This window comes from Thunnus maccoyii, chromosome 11 (genome assembly GCF_910596095.1).
Source record: "Thunnus maccoyii chromosome 11, fThuMac1.1, whole genome shotgun sequence".
Taxonomy (NCBI): Eukaryota; Metazoa; Chordata; class Actinopteri; order Scombriformes; family Scombridae; genus Thunnus; species Thunnus maccoyii.
In genome coordinates this window covers 20,524,725-20,542,230 of record NC_056543.1, presented here as the reverse complement: position 1 = coordinate 20,542,230, position 17,506 = coordinate 20,524,725, and the positions used below count along the sequence as shown (strand labels likewise).

Genomic DNA, 17,506 nt, shown 5'->3' with positions numbered 1-17,506 from the left:
ACACCATATCCGCTCCTCTTCCCTTTGTCTCAGCTTGCAAGCACCCTGTGACACACCAGCATAAACTTAAAACTTCTTACTCACATCATGGACCTCGAACTGCTCCTCAACGGGGGAGGAGGTTCTTGGTAAGAGAGGTGACCAAGAACCCGATGGTCACTCTGGTTGAGCTCTAGAGATCCTGTGTGCAGATGAGAGAAACTTCCAGAAGGACAGCCATCACTGCGACACTCCACCGATCTGCTTTTTGTAACTTTTAGAGAGGTTTGTGTTCTTTTGTTTCTGACATGGTGTTAGGGGTGTGGTGCTTGGACACTGACTATGGCAACTCCCTCCCTTGGATTCTTTATCAAATAGATTTGAAACCCTGTTTAATCAATTATCTAATGACAACTGCATACCTGGTCTAGGTTGATAACATATGTTGTTTGCCTCATGTCTTTGTCCACTTTGACTCTGATGAAGACACAGTAGTGTCGAAATGTTAGTCTGTTTGCACAATTTAAGTTTGTGAATTAATCTGCGTGCTCCAGTCACTTTTGTTCTCTGGAAGTTTGCTGTCTTTGAACTGAGAAGCACCTGATTCAGCTTGGTTTTACTGGAGGAAGGGAGGAGAACCCTGTTTCAACTGTTCATATTTAATTAAAGTGAGCACTGGGTTTGTTACTGAAAAGCTGATTATTGCTGTGTCGTTGCCTGACATCAGTTTCCAGGCAGTTTACATATATATCTTCTGTTTGCTCATGCTGTTGGAAAAAAAAGGTAAAGAGCAGAAATCAAAAATTGAACTCTAGGCTTACAGTTACTGCAGTCAGTTCACTTTGATCTCGGTCTCTTTGCAAAACAGATTTTGTCTTTACTTTCTTTGGTTGTTACTTGAACTCAAAGCGAACCAACTCCATTCCTTATATTTCTACAGATTGTATATTAGGTGAATCTTCTCAAATAACAAAATGATAATTATTTTGCTTACCATGTTTGCGTGTGGAGATTGAATGCTATGTCTGTAAAAGAGACTGACATTAGAGCTAGAATCCAAAATTTACAGGTTTGAAATGTTGATTTTAGTATCTTGTTTATATTTTAGCAGTTGAGAATAAAAGTGTGTTATAGAATGACTTGAAGTAAATGTAACTTACTGTGCATGCTGTTTGCAGACTCTTTTCAGAAGGATCAAAGAAAATATTAACACCAGGCAACAAACACAAGGAACAATAGTTGCCACAGCAATAACCGGCAGCTCGTTCTGATTTTCAGCTTTGTCTAGGAAGAAACAAAATGCACAATTAAACTCACAACAAGCCCAATATGTAGTTAAATTAAGCTCACAGTCATGGAAAAACAGTTTCATTTGTGTGTGTAAGATCAATGTTTCACAAAGGAAGGAGAGGAGCTGCTCCCATTTCCTGTGGTCTCTCAAAACAGCCCAAGCATAATTTTGCCATTATGTCATTATAATACAATATCCAAGCTAAAAACATGACAAGCTATTTATTACAACAAAGTGATGAGGAGATTCTTTGGAGTTTTGGCAAGCAGTGTAATAAATCTACCCTTAGAGACTATTTACCATGAAGTTAATAACAGTGCAGCCATTGCTGTCCAACTTTTTGTGTTTGTGTCTTGAGGACAGAAGGGTGAGTGTGTTTGAGCTTTTTAGTGTGGGATTGTGTTTCCTGTAATTTAGGTCTGATTAACACACCTGTCACATTTGTAACTATCAGCTCCCACGTATGTTCCCAGGGTGAATGGAGGGTTGTGACCTCACAGGTATAGTTCCCTGTATGAGACTTCTGGACTTGGTCCATGACGAGTGCGTACTGTTCACTCTCTGACAAAGACATGTTTATGTTCAGGCGGACAGCTTCTTCATTGACATGTAAGGGTGTCTTCGGCCTGAAGCTGTACAAGTTAACCCCATTCATTTTCCATGTCAGCTGCTCGAACGTGCTGAGAGACACGTTACAGCGCAGGACCACTTTGCTGCCCACCAACTGTGAGATGGTTATGTATCCTTCTGAGAGGGAAACAGACATTTCATATGGTGAATTTGATTTTCAATGTTACCATGTTGTCAGAATTCTGTTACACAACAGTTAAAGGAAATGTTTGCGCAAAATGCTTATTCGCTGTCTTGCCAGAGTAAGATTAGGGGATCAATACCACTTTCATGTCTGCCCATTCAGTTTGAAGCCTTAGCATATAGACGGGGAAACAGTTTCGAAATCTACCTACAAGCACTTCTAAAATTCACTAATTAGCTTGTTATATCTTATTTGTTTAATCTGTACAAAAACTTAAGCAGAGTGGTGTCATAGATGTTGTAAATGAATTTTACCTGCAGGTGAGAAAATCCAGAACATGCAACATATTAAAGAAAAGGTCCAGTTGATGGCCAGATATCTAGAAAAATCCTCCATTCCACCTTGAAACAAAGACAATTTTTTTTTGAACATCATATTGACTGTATATGTGGTCAACTCAGGAAATAGGGTTTGAATGTAATTGGTATTTTGCCCAAACATTGTATTTTTATTTAAACTTCACTTACTAACAAATAAAGTTACAAACTGACAAAATGAAAAAAATAACACAATACATGTCAAAAGATCTGAATTAAACAATAATGTGACTGTAAAATTATAAATAAAACTGCCATTAAGAAAAAAGCAAAGGATGTTATTACGTGGTCAAAATTCAGCCTTGTTGACATCAGTGGTTACTAGTTAATGCAGTGAAGAATCAGTAACTATGGAAAGTTCTTGACAGTTTCATACAACCTTAAGAGACCTCTTACGTGCTGCTCCATTCTTGCATAGAGTGTAATGAGCTTTCCATGACAACGACTCATCCCACACAAAAATGCTTTTCTTCCCGTTACTTCAGTTGGATGTTTGAGCTTCACTGTGTAGGCTGCTGTATGAGTTTGACACTAGAGGGCTGTTTTCACATTCATCTTCTGAGGAGGGAAAGTTTTTTCTTTGCTCATCAAAAAGTAAAGGCATGTACCCAAGAGCAAGATTTACATAACAACTAGTTTGGAGCCAATCATGGTCCAGTATGTCCAGATTAGTTGTCCTTCTAGGGCAATGATTCACATATTCTGTTTAAAGTTTAATGTTTATTAAAAAGAGAATCAAGGCACTAAAGTGATAATACATTTGGGTTGTGTGTGCATTAGACATTAATTGGTACTTTGCCCAAATATTGTTATACTTTTATTTAAACTTTACTTACTAACCAATAAAACCTAAGCGAAATTAAAAAACTGCTTCTCAAGAGTGTTCTGGCCAATATAAGAGGCAATAACTATACGTTACAAACTGACAAAATGAAAAAAATAACAATACATGTCAAAAGATCTGAATTAGACAATAATGTGACTGTAAAATTATAAATAAAACTGCCATTAAGAATCATATAAAACATCCTTTCCAAACACAGATACAGTGCGATAAATTTAGTAACTACATTTACTTACCGGTGGTGAGTAGGATTTTACAGCAGTAATGATGATTAAAACTCACATCTACAGTTTATGACACTGTAGCTGCATGCATGTGAAATGTTAAATTCAAGCCTGGCCTGGTCCAACACACACCAGAAGTGGTTTCCACACAGGAAACAAATGTTCATATGACACTGGTGGTCTGTGGACATTTAAGTTACGTGCTTTGTTTTCTTTGAGGTGACAGACCATGCTGTGTCTTTACTCAGACATTTATTGCAGACAATGTATTGCAAAATGTGAATGAACCCTGAGTTGTACTGTTCTATATGCAGTAACAACAATAATAATAATAAAGTTTATTTATACCACACTTTTCATAACATAAAATGCAGCTCAAAGTGCTTTACAAAAAATGTATTAAAAACAAACATAAACAGATATTTAAAAATAGGAAACATTAAAACAACCAAGAAAAAACAAAAAAAAGAAACAAAAAAACAATAAAAAATAAAAAACTAAGAAGATAAAAAGAGGTAAGAAGAAAGAAAGAGGTAAAATCATCAGGATATAAAGATAATACAGGTAGTAAAAACAGCTGATAACAGTAAAAAGCAAATAAAAGGTGCATAGCTTCAAAAAGCTGCCTCACCATACTTTTTGTATTTTACTGCACATTTAACCAGCCAGCCTTAAGCAACCTAAGCGAACAGTTTGGGACATACTCTGACAAGCAATCTGAAAGATATGAAGGTACTAGACCTTTTTGGGCTTTAAAAACAATTAAAAGAATTTTAAAATCTATCCTCAACATTATAGGTAGCCAGTGCAATGACGCTAATACTGTTGTAATATGTTCCCTTTTCTTAGTTTTGGTTAAAATTCTTGCTGCTGAGTTTTGAAGTTATCCTGAAGTTATGAGTTGCAGCCAATCAATGTTTTACTTGGTAAACCAGTATAAAGTGCATTACAATAATCTAAGAGTGAAAAACAAAGGCATGAGTCAGTTTCTTAGCATCTTCCAATGTAAGGTAGGGCCCACTCTTGCAATGTTTCTTAAATTATAAAAAACTATCTTTGAAACATTGTGGATGTTACTTTTAAAATTCAAATCAGAGTTGAGGATAACACCCAAATTTTTTACTTTTGGCTTAATCTGTAGAGCCAGATTTCCAAGCCTGCTTGAAAGTTCTTCTCGCTGTGCATCTGTGCCAATTATAAGAACTTCTGTTTTGTCTTCATTTAATTTAAGGAAGTTACCACTCATCCACTGTACAATGCTAGAGAGGCAATCGATCAAGGGAATTAGGGCCTCCTTATCATCTGGCACTACAGATAAATATAACTGGGTGTCATCTGCATAACAATGAAGATTTACACCATGGTTGCGAACAATTTCTGCAATCAGAAGCAATTCCTATTGGAGAAAAAGAACAGTAGTGAACCAAGAATTGAACCCAGAGGAACACCAAAGAGAGAATCACGCTTGTCTGACACATGTTCACCAAGGCTGACAAAATAGCTTCTGCCAGTGAGGTAAGTGTTAAACAAGTTCAGCGTGGCTCCAGAGAATCCAAACTCCAATCTCTCAGAGAGTCTCCAACTTTCTGAGACCCCCTGAGTGTGAGAGACCTTAGATCACATTACATGTTTTTATTTTCTTTCTCATGTTTGAAAATGCATCATTACCACAAAAAATATGAACCTGCAAAAATATAATGTATATTAAACCGATCGTGTATCTTCATTTTGGCAGACATTGTGCACCCTGAAAATAAAAATTGCAAACTGGCTTTTGCAACTGAATTTCAGTTGTGTCATAAATGTTAGTGTGTATCAAATGAAAATGAAATGGAAATATTCTTTTGCACAATAGCAGCATTCTCACATTCTCTGTTCTCAAAACATTTCTAGTGTGTCAGCTGCATCTGACACACAAGGAAAATACTGTCCATCAAGTCCTCTTACACAGAAGCGTCATAAGAGATTGAGCTAGTTAATGAATGTGAGTATTCTTTGTACCAGCTTCTCTGCAGGTCGAGTTTGTCCAAATGACAAAGATGTCCGCTAAATATCCTAAATCTAAAATGCCCATGCGCTTCTCTTTGAAGAAAATCTTCACTGCATTTAAAACTCTACATTTTAATTATTGAACTGTCAATAATTAGCAGTATGGGTGTGAGAAAAAAGCACAGGATGTTATGATGTGGTCAAAATTCAGCTTTGTTAAGTGGTTACTGGTTAATGCAGTGAAGAATGAAGAAGTAACTATGGAAAGTTCTTGTCAGTTTCATACACCCTTAAGAGGCCTCTTACATGCTGCTCCATTCCTGCATAGAGCATAATGAGCTTGCCATGACAGCGACTCGTCCCACACAAAAATGCTTTTCCTTCTGTTACTTCAGTTGGCTCTTTGTTTGAGCTTCACTGTGTAGACTGCTGTATGAATTTGACACCAGAAGGCTGTTTTCACATTCATCCTCTCAAGAAGGAAAGTTTCTCTGTGCTTATCAAAAAGTAAAGGCATGTACCCATGAACAGGATTTACATCATAACAACTAGTTTGGAGCCAATCATGGTCCTGTATGCAACTTATGTGGAAACTTGAAGCCTCCAGTGCACAAATATTGAGAATGGACTTTTCAGTGAAATAGGAGACATCTGGTGTCCAACAATTAAACTTGTGAAATGAAATATTTACATATTTGATTTTTAATCAGGGAGAAGGAGTATATGTCATTTTAAGAACTTCTGACTACATATCAGACACAAATTATTATTCAAAGCAGAGTATTTTTATATGTCTAAAACCATGTCTGGAAGGCATATTTTACCTTCAAGGTACCAGTATGTGGTTGGTCTTCTGTTCTGCTGTGCCCCTAGTGGCAAATAATAAATTAATTCAGTTTAAAAGGATAGAATATGTGTGGAGGGCAGATTCACTGAAAGCTTTGATAGTGGTGATGGAATACTACTAGTAGAAATACAGAGATGTTGTGATGTTTATTTTTGTCATTTACAATATCCATCCATCTTTTCTATAAATGATTCCTATTTTAAAAAGATTTTAAAAAAGATTTTAAAATAGGAATGCATCTTTATAAATTTTGATTAATGTTGCAATAATGTCCAAATGACCAGATGTACAATCCAGCCATTCAAGTAGATGATTCAGCTCTCACTTTTCCTTGTGATGTGCATATCTTTAAACAGACAGAAGGACTGAATCCAGTAATAAAATACCTTGTACAATACTGCCACCTGATGGTGATTCAACAGAAATCCTCACAACCCTTTATTGTTGACTCCATTAAATTCATTTTGCTGGAAATCATAAAGGTCCGTTTGCATTGAATGTTTTTAAGACTTTCCATCCTGACTGATACATTATTATCGTAATTCCAAAGTGGAGTTTGCTCTCCTTGTGTTTGCATGGGTTTCCCCTCACAGTGCAAAGGCAGGGGCGTAATTTACGGGTGGGGGGGTATAGGCGCCATGTCCCCTGCACTTTTTCAGAAGGCAGTATTGGATCCCTTCACTTTTTACAGTCTGAAAACTAACGTTATATTAAAAATAAACAGAAGAACCTGGGAACTGGGATGAGCAAAGGCATACTTTCTTCATGTTATATTTGTAATGTGTTGTTGCAATCCTCATGAATTATGTGTATTTGCTGCATTATCATGATTAGGTATGGGTATCGTTAGGATTTTATCAGTGCTACTATTATCGATACCCCTTATTGGTCCAGTATTAGCCTAACCAGCACGCTGTGGTTGTATAAAACATACTGGTGGTGGATGGGACACTGCAGGCAAAGCAGTTGAAAATATCGCATTTCCACATATTGCTTCTTGAACAGGTGGTTTGATAAAGTACCTATAGTCTTTTTACTTGCAAAGGTTTCATTGTGAGCATAGTTGTCGTTGACGTTATCTTTCACTTCACCTGGTTCACTCATACCTGTCAACACTGGGCTTTGAAAATAAGGGAGATTTTCCAGGACCCCACCTGACTGTAATTTTTACATTATGAAAAGGGTTTCCTCACTTGGCTCCAGAGACCTAATCACCAGATGCCTTTACTGCCTGCTCTGCTGTAATCAAATGGACGGTTGATGTGTTCCTTGTGGATTCTTGGGCGCGCTTGACCTAGCATGGTTAACATCATTTTTCCCTCCATAACCAACACTAAATTCCAGTTACTGAGGTCAACAACCTTTTAACAGCTTAAGAAAACATCATGTTAATAGAGTTGTTGTGTAGTGTTAGTGCCTGTATTAAAAGATCTGTAAGTCCTTTTATAGCAGGTTTCAATTTTGTGCTTTGACTTTTGTTAGTGCAGATGCTCTTTAGTTTACATTTGGATAACAGATTGTGCCTTTCAAAATATTTGCCAGAACAGTAATCCATCTAGATACAGGTGGAAGTTCCTTATCAGTTTTCTTGCTTTGAATGTGTTCATGTCTCTCCATCACCTGACGCCTGACACCTCTATGTGTTTCTCTTTCCTTCTTAAACTTTTCCTTTCAATCTTCTTAATTATGGTGTAATTAGCATGAACAAAGTACACTAAAGCCAGCATAAAATGCATTTTGTTAAATTAAAACTATTTAGCCTTAAACAAAGGGGAAAAAACTACAACTGAAGATAGATGAGTACTTGCCACTCACTTCCTGGGTGACTTGCAACCCACTTCTTTAAACTTGCTTAAATCTGACCAGCAGGGATGTGGGGCGATCACACACAGTGGGTGAAGTGTTGGCATCAAAGAAGGCAAATTATCATCACATTAATATCTGAACAGTGAATTTGATTCTTTGTGTTTGCCTGTATTTAATTTTTATCTTCAGCACCATGGTTGATAAGGTTGTGCATTCATAAAACGTTCTCTTGACTGGAGTAAATAAAATAAATCCACACTTCTCTTTCCTCACAGGTTTTTACCCAGATTAGTCTACTTTATAAGAAACGGAGACCACTATCCTAACTGATACCTTGAATAACATGAGCTCTGAATATTTCAACCTATTTGAAATGGTGTGATGGTGGAACAAAGATGTTACTCAAAACAAACAGGCCAGGTCTGTCTAAAAAAGATTCTGTCAATAAAAAACAAAATACCAAATGAATATGAAGTATGACTATTGTTCTGTCTGTTTCTTTTACTATTTATTTTAGAGTAGCTGTCATCAAACTTTATCAGATTTCTTCATTTTTCTTGCTGAAATTCTTGTTGATAAATCATAATTCATGTCAGATCCTGATAAATTATAGTAAAATCTACCTGTGATCATTTGACACTCATTGGCAATGGGTGACATTACTCAGTGCTGATAAAATATTTAAATAAATGTACTTTTAAATAAGTACAATTTTGAATGCAGAACTTATAAAGGACTCATAGGGCTACAACTAATAATTATTTCATTATCAGTGAATCTGATGATTATTTTCTTGATTCATCAATTAATAGTTTTGTCTAAAAAATGTCCATTATGACAAAAAAAAGACTTCAAATGTCTTCTTTTGTCCAATCACAGTCTAAAAAATTCTTCCAATTCAGTCCATCAAAATTAAAAAGCAATCAATTAAATCATGAAAATATTGTGTCATGCAGCCTGTTGGCTATATCATATGTTATGTTCAACGATAACATAAAATATAAAGAAAGAATGTATTTAGAATGATAAAGAAATGTTTATTTTTATTTACAGTATATTATAATAGATATTTATTTCTTGATTTTTGGCTTAATCTATGGTTTGTGTCTTTCTCCTAACATATTTACACCAAAAGGCCGCCATTGTATTTTTGTCTGTTTGATGTGCTGGCTGCACTGGTTACCTGTTAGGGGCTGGTGACATCAGAGGGGAGTTGAATAGTCAATACTACTTTTATGATACGTATCTTTGATACATATAAATGACATTTTTTGGTGATTGGTCTTCTTACTTTAATAATGACAGACACATATATACATACCTTTTGGATTTTTAATTTTCTATTCAGTTTCTGCCCATACGTCATGTGTGTTTAAGTGTATAAATTTCAAAGATGGACAAAGGTCTTGATGAAATCTTTGCTTTATTGTATGTAATAACTGTCTGTGAACATCCAGCCCAAATTCCTTGACATTCTGATCATTATTTCCAGAGATATATGTGATAAGGCAGACGCTGTTCCTTCCTTTATAAGACCTAAATTTTCACTATTTTCAGTCTTGGGGAGGGTCCAAACATCAACCAAATAAACTAATTTTGCAGCAAGATATTTTTATGCAACCATCCATTTCAAAAACTAAACATATTAAAGTTATGAAAAAAACATGGTTGTGCTTTGTTGTACCTCGGGTAGGGGTATCTCAACTTTTAGGGCCCTTACTTCCTCTACTATTTATATTTTTTATATTTGAAATTAATCTAGATCTTTTTGTAAATATCTGTTTTCCCCTTGACATTTTCTGTTGATCAGCGTAAAAAAAATCCACATTAAATCCTCTTTTCAATGTTTTCAATAAATAGAACATGACAAATTCCAAGAGTGGTGAATACTTTTTACAGGTACTGTATATCTGTATACATATATACAGTATATATATAATAAATATAACACTGAGTGGGACATTTTGCACTATTTTACTTTACATTTTACTTTTACTTTAAGTAAATTTTAGAACTAATACTTTTATACATTTAATCAAGAAATATTTTAATGCAGGACTTTTGCTTGTAACTTTTATGCTGTGGTATTGCTACTTTTACTAGAAAGAAGAATTTAGTGGCATCTGGCAGAACAGACTTGGCAGAAAATAGAATATAATATTCATAAGTATGTTTGAATTAGTGTATAATCACCTCAAAATAAGAATCATTGTGTTTTTGCTTCCATAGAATGAGCCCTTTATATCTACATAGGGAGCGGGTCCTCTTCCACGGAGCCCACCATGTACAGCAGCCCAGAACGGACAAACCAAACACCAGCTCTATAGAGGGCCTTTCATGTTATTTGTGAGTTTCGTGGCCACCAGAGGTTCTCCTCCATGCTTGGAAAGGGAGGGGGAGGGGAGAGGTATTGAGTTGATTGCAATCTGCAACCCTGCCATTAGATGGCACTAAATCCTACACACTGGTCCTTTAAGTAAAAGATCTAAATACTTCTTTCACCCCTGGCTCTAGTCCACATGCATGACAAGGATACACAGATGGATGTTTCCAAAGTAAATGAAATGTATATACATATTGCTATTCATTAAATTATTCATTTTAATCTAAACTTATATTATCAGTGTGGTGCGACTCATGCAGAACAAAGACCCTAAAAATCATATGGTAGTGATTAATTTATCATCATCGTCACTGAGTAAATTTTACATATGATCAGCAAAATGTATTTAAAGTATCAAAAATGAAAGTACTTATTGTGCTTAATAGTCCCAGTTAGTGTTACTTTATTATATAGTTTATTATTGAATTATTATTTCTAATGCATTAACATGTAAGAAGCCTTTCAAAACTACAGTTGGTCAAAACTGAGCTAATTTAACAATTTTACATACTGTTGGGTTTTTTCCTTCACAATAATTTAAAATATGAATCTGCAAAATAACATGTAGTTATAGCTGTCAAATAAATATTGTAGACTAAAAAAGTGCAGTGTTATCTGCTAAAATATAGTAGATTGGAAGGATAAAGTAGTATAAAATTGAAGTACAAAAACTTCATAATTGTAATTACAGTACACCGTTGTCCTACCACAGGTTCAGCAACTTCAAGAATCTTTAAAAAACAGTGTGTTTTAGCATTAAATTTATAGCTGTATGAATCATAATGAATTTATTTTTGTTTTTGTGTGTGTGCTTTGCAGAGAAACACTGACACAACACTTCTTGACCACGTGTGACTTTTTATTGCGTTGGTTCACATTCCAAAAGAAGATACTGCCACACATCTATCAGCAAAGAAGACTACAAGTTAGTAAAAAGGATTTTTTTTCTTTTCTTTCTTTCCAAAGATTAATTATGTCTTCTTACAAACATACAGGCAATGCAACAGTTCTCAAAATACAAAAAATCATACATTTCCAGTCATATCGCTTTATAGATGTACACAAGGACCAGAATCGTGCTTCGATTGTAACGCTGTTAAATGCTTTCATGTGTTCAGCAATTTGGTGATTCATTGAAGGCTCTCTTTGATTCAGGTTCCACAGCATTGGATTATGGGAGGCGAAAGGATGGCTGGGGGTCACAAAGGGTTCAAAGCTGCCTTCTCTCTCAGAGTTTCTCTAGAGCCATTTGATCATACCCCCAAAACCAACACTGTGAGGTGTGTGTGTGTGTCTGTGCAAACGAAGGCACATGTGTGAGTATGAATCTGCACTGTGTCATTCTGATCATGTCTGTAAACATGCAACTCTGATCATGTTAATACTTTGAATAATTTGTATTTCACCATCTGAGCTGCATAAAAGAGACATGTTTTTCTGTCTGTATGTGGGTGTGGGGGAGTTTGTGTGTGTGTGTGTGTGTGTGTGGGTGTGTGTGTGTTGAGGGGTTGCAAACAGAAATGTGACTCAAATTTCATCTAAATTTAAGAGAAAAAAAGCAAATAAACATAAAGTTCACATAGGTCCCATAGCAATATAAGCACTTGCTACAATCTTACAACATTTGAGAATTTACATTTACAGGTAAGGCACAAGAAATCATACAGTGGCAGCTGTTTGAATAAACAAAACCAGAGAATGTGAGAGAAGGAATTGTTATAAGGCATACTTTTTTACGCACTTTGTATTATAATACTTGATAATGATTTGCAAAGAAGTTATTTCTCTTCTCAAATAGATACCGCAGCCTTGAAATTTTCTGTCTTTATGAGATTTGGTTTGTTAGATTTAATCAATTGAATATCTTGTAATCACAATTAAAACTTGTGTGATTCCTCTAGACAGTGAAGTAACTAAAAACAGTTCTGCACATTATGTACATTATTAGACATGGGATAGGGCGTTATGTACAGCGGGACTTGCCCCTAGTTGTTTGTTTCTCTCTGAATTTGTAAGCATGTCATGAGTATTGTGTTTTCTGCAGGGTAAGGACCACTATGGTCAAATAAAATCAAGTAGAGAGATTTTTTTTCACAGCCAGGTCAAGGATGCTTGTTTTCATTGATGAGTGCGGTTTCTTTTATTGTCTCGGCTCCAACAATACTTTGTGCTGATGGTGCATGATCTTTATCGCCCGGACGCCTGTTTGTACAGCGCGAAAAGAGAGGATTTGGCCTGAGGTCGCTACTATAGTTCATTCTCTGATAGGGCAAAATGAGCCCTGCTCTCTTCCATGGACAAATGATATCACAGTACAGTACACAGTTCTACTAAAAGGCTACAAAACATAAGCAAATCTAAAATGAAGAGGTGCAGAGTCACATTGAAAAAGACATTCAACATGTGGTCTTTTTTTTTTTTTTTTTTTTTAAGGTTTTTCCTCACTACTCAGCTCTGGCTGTGCTACCTTGTATATAAACATGAAAAGGAGAGAAATGCTCTCAAATTGATGCACATCTCTCTTCACTTGAAAGAATCCTGTGTAAATGGATGCATAGATGAGGTGTTATGAGGGTTAAAGGCCTTGCACAGAGTCTAAACCTCTGAATGTGCAAAAAGGTATGCTCTTCTTGACCTGAAAATGGACTTTTCTTCTTCTCAAAGAGCTTTATACCTGTATATGTACCGGCACTTATTTGTGTGATTTGTCTGTGCGAGAGCCCTCTCACCCACGCCGCTTGCAGCCACATGCTGCATTCGCAGTATGTCGCCGTCTGAATGGGAATTAAAGTCAGTGCCTAACTACAGCGAAATTACTGATTTGCAGACACACAAGTATATTATAACTCTCTTTCCCTTATCAACTCAAACCCCATGTAAAAATGTGTAATCCTCCATTGTATATGATTAAAACTCTTTCAATAAAAAAAGATGTTTCTAAAAATTGAACATGGATTTTCATCAAGTAAAAACATTTCCCCCCTGTGTCCTAGCAAATGTGTCCTTTCCACATTTTTTAAATATAAGAACACACTTAATAAAAAAACTATTCCTCCCGTCTTTTACCTCTACTTTTTATGATATTTCATTTTTATCACAAACACTCAGATTTTTTTTGTTGCTGGGTAGAATTCTTGCTTGTGTCTTTGTGGGCTTTTTTTTAATCTATCCCTGTTGATTTTGTTTTTCCTCCATTTGGTTTTCGACCTGCCTGTTCAAGAGTGTGCGCTGAGTTAGGTGTGTGTGTGCTTTCTTACGTTTGATATTTTGTGTGTGCAGGTGTACATGTGCTCTCTCTCTCACAGGTTCATACGGTGAGATCGTCTGACCTGGCCCTGCTGCTGGCTTTGCTCAGTCGGCTCAGCGGTCTGGTGTCTTCTATCGTATCCATGGCCTCTATCACTGCCTCAGCTGGAGTTACCCCCTCCCCGTTCACTGCCTCCTCATCCACAACCTCCACATCCTCATCCACAACCTCCTCCACCCTCTCTGCTTCCACCTCAGCCACCTGCACCTTCTCGGGCTCCTTCTCGGGCTCCCTCTCGGGCTCCCTCTCGGGCTCCCTCTCGGGCTCCTTCTCGGGCTCCTTCTCAGGCTCCTCCTCATGTAATGTCACCGACCCTCTCCCAGTGGTCTGGGCGTAGGAGGGCAGAGTCTCGTCATACACCTTAGAGATGTCCTCCATTGGCAGCACCTCCTCCGCCTTCTCCTCCAGCGCCTGGAAGGGCGGGGCCCCTCTGCCAGCCTCCATGCCCACCTCAGCCAGCGGGTAGAGGTGAGTTACAGGGGGAGCTTTCTCCTCCTCTAGCAGCCTGTAACCTTTAGCTCTCTGCAGGGAGGGCATGGCCAGGGGGGGCAGGCTCTTCACTTGGGGCGGCAGGGGGGCCGACGCCTCAGTTTGGGCTGGGGCTGGGGCAGGCTTGCGAAAGACAAAGCGAATCTTCTTCAGGCCCAGATGACTGATCTCCACAAAGTTGAGGAAGAGTGAGACACAGGCCACAGCCAACATGAAGATGATGAAGACGGTCTTCTCCGTTGGGCGGGACACAAAGCAGTCCACCGTGTTGGGGCAGGGCCAGCGGCTGCATTTGTACAGTGGCAGGATGCGGAAGCCATACAAGAAGTACTGGCCCACCACGAAACCCACCTCAAACAGTGTCTTGAAGATGATGTGGCAGATGTAGGTCCTCAGCAGGGTGCCCTCCAGCCGGAACTTCTTGCTTCCTTTTGTGCTGGTCTCCTTTGTGGTGCGGACACTGCCCTGGTCAGGTGCCAGAGGGAGTCGCTCCTCGCTCAGCTCCTGCTGCCGACTAAGTTCTGCTTCCTCACGCTCCTTGCGTTTCTCCTCCATGTGCACATGATGCACGGCATGACCCACGTACACCAGAGACGGTGTGGACACAAAGATGATCTGCAGCACCCACAGACGGATGTGGGAGATAGGGAAGGCCTCATCGTAGCACACGTTCTCACATCCAGGTTGCTGTGTGTTACAGACATAGTCAGACTGCTCATCGCCCCACACGAATTCTGCCGCCGTGCCCAGAATGAGGATACGGAAGATGAAGAGCACCGTGAGCCACACCCGGCCGATCACCGTAGAGTGCTCGTTAACTTCCTCTAAAATATTACCCAGAAAGCTCCAGTCACCCATGATCGGTCCGTAGCACTGCAGAATGAAGGGTGGGGTAGGGAGGGATACAGAGGGTGCAGACAGACAGGGAGGGTGGGGTAGACAGGACAGACAGGGGGAGGGGAATAGAGAGTGCCAAAAGTAAGAAATGCAGAAGAGGAAAACTGTAACAAAACTGGAAAAATCAAACCTAAGCCATAATTTCATGCTACCACACTTATTTCTGTTAGAAAGCCCTAAAGAACTTGAAACTTCCAAAAAGTTGAAAGCATTCTGTTTCCATTACATTTACATAAAAAATATGAGTCAAATATTAAATTTAACATTTTAGCAAGACATTGATTTCCTTGTACTGAAGGCTGCTTTTTCCCAGTGTAAACACCATTAACCATGTTGAACATTATCAGAGGTGCAAATCAAAAAATCTCTTTCTCTTGCTCTTAAAAATTCCACAGCACAACTGCTAAATTAAAACCATAAAAATATATCAGTAAGTAATATGTTGTCCCCTCTTCTGTAAGCTATCATATAGGTTAAATGTAATCAAACGGGCAACTTGCCACAGCTGCGGCTCCGGCGAAGTTGAGTCCTGTCCCGTTCTCTTGGCACCCGGCAGGGAAAAGTGAACTTTTTTCTGCCCTCTTTCCCACCTAAAGCCCTGTCCTTGTCGCCCCACTGAGCAGATGTGAATGAATCGGCTCTGATGGTTGGTTTTTAGTTTGCTGCAATATTTAAGCTTGGAGCCAGACGGCCTTTATTTGCTGGGCGACGTGTGGTGACGCAGGAGACAATAGGATCAACAGAGCCAGAGCGGGGATGTATGGGAGCAGGCCTCAGGCTCCCACACCAACATGGACACTGTACGGCCGGGGCACCGGGTCCACAGCAGAGCAGTCCAGCTGCATACATGCAACTTCCTCATGCATATACAGTAGATACATACATGTATTGTATGTAGAAACAGTAGATGAATCAAAAACAGTAGCTGATGTGCCTCCAGCTGTGCTGCCATGCCAAATGTTAGTGGCAGGTCAGTGGATGAAGGAGAGTTTACGTCCTTGTCGACCAACACTCGGCTTTGTTGTTTATACAACTATTCAGTGCAGGCAGCAGTATGTTAATTTCAACAATGACTAAAGGTTTAAATAAGGTCGAGCCTCAAGTTCATTTAATAGTATAAATGAACAAATTATATTTTTATTATTCACGTCATGAATACAGCTTTTCCCAGCCAGCCAAGATAATTTAAATAGATAAAAAATGTAAAAAAAAAAACAGATCCAGAATGCTGTGCACATTTTCACAGTCAGATTTTCAAACCTTCAAGTCTACAACTAAATTTACAAACCACTAACAGAGACTTTGTCCATATAATACTGGAAAAATCAGAATAAATTATCAAATACTCCACCTTGCCTTCTTTTCAAGGCTTTTGAAGCAAAGTCAGCAAATTACCCTTTTTGATCATCTGTACACCACAATATTTCAAGGTTTTGTTGAGCCATTTTGTGAAAAATTGGCATTCTTCATAGTACAAAGGAAAATGGTCACTCACATTTCACTTCTCCCAAATCACACAGCTCACATAATCTGTTTTCCTCCTGAATATTTGTGAATCTGCCAAACTTAATGGCCAGAGGTAGAATACCAGCTCTGAACTGTGCAACTTGAAAAGCAAGATGTGACATATTAATCAGGGACAAACTTTTGTTTAATCTGCTCTATTCCTGTTTTTTGTATGTAAATCAGATGTTTCACTTTCTGTTTGTGTGAGTTTCTTTTGCATTTTGTTATTTATTGTGCTCTATCCCTGAGATAAAAATACATGTATTTTATTTGCTTTGTAAACGGTGCAAATTTTGGATCTCGATTCTTCATTTTCAGTAAAGCTTTTCTAGAAAATCCATACTGTTAACAAAATGTGAGTTTTCATGTAGTAGATAACAGTCAGCGTCTGTGTGTGCGCTTGTGAGTGTGTGTATCATCATATCTGTGCCACACAGTTGGAATGTGAAGAATGTCAACTGTTGAGTGAAAGGACACAGTGAAATGTCTCTGTTAGGGAGGTTAGTCAAACTTTGGCGGCTCATGGAATAAAAACATTTGGGTTTTAATCTTTGATCTCTGAATCATTCCACAGCTGTTTGACAGAGGAAAAGCTACCGCAGTGTACATAGAAGCTTGTTTCTACTGTCTAAATATCTTTATATCTCATTATGAAATAGCCTCCAGGGTTGTGCAGATAAAATCAACAGCTTTATTATAAGCCCTGTATTACTGGAAATAATAACAATAAATGATGACAAACCTGACTTTGTGCTTGATTCTTGATTCATGACCTTAACAGGAAATGAAAATCCACAGCTTCATGAGACCCCG

The 17,506-nt window shown here is 38.0% G+C and overlaps 1 protein-coding gene across 1 annotated transcript; it reads right to left on the bottom strand.

The window, feature by feature from the left end:
- Positions 1-342: 342 nt before the first annotated feature.
- Positions 343-15,157, bottom strand: LOC121907016 (gap junction alpha-8 protein-like). The gene is given in 8 exon segments (XM_042426319.1): positions 343-746; positions 974-1,004; positions 1,140-1,246; positions 1,701-2,017; positions 2,339-2,425; positions 13,224-13,274; positions 13,277-13,296; positions 13,824-15,157. Coding segments are annotated over 8 exon segments (2,046 nt in total). The 5' UTR covers positions 15,149-15,157; the 3' UTR covers positions 343-638.
- Between the last annotated feature and the right edge of the window lie 2,349 nt (positions 15,158-17,506).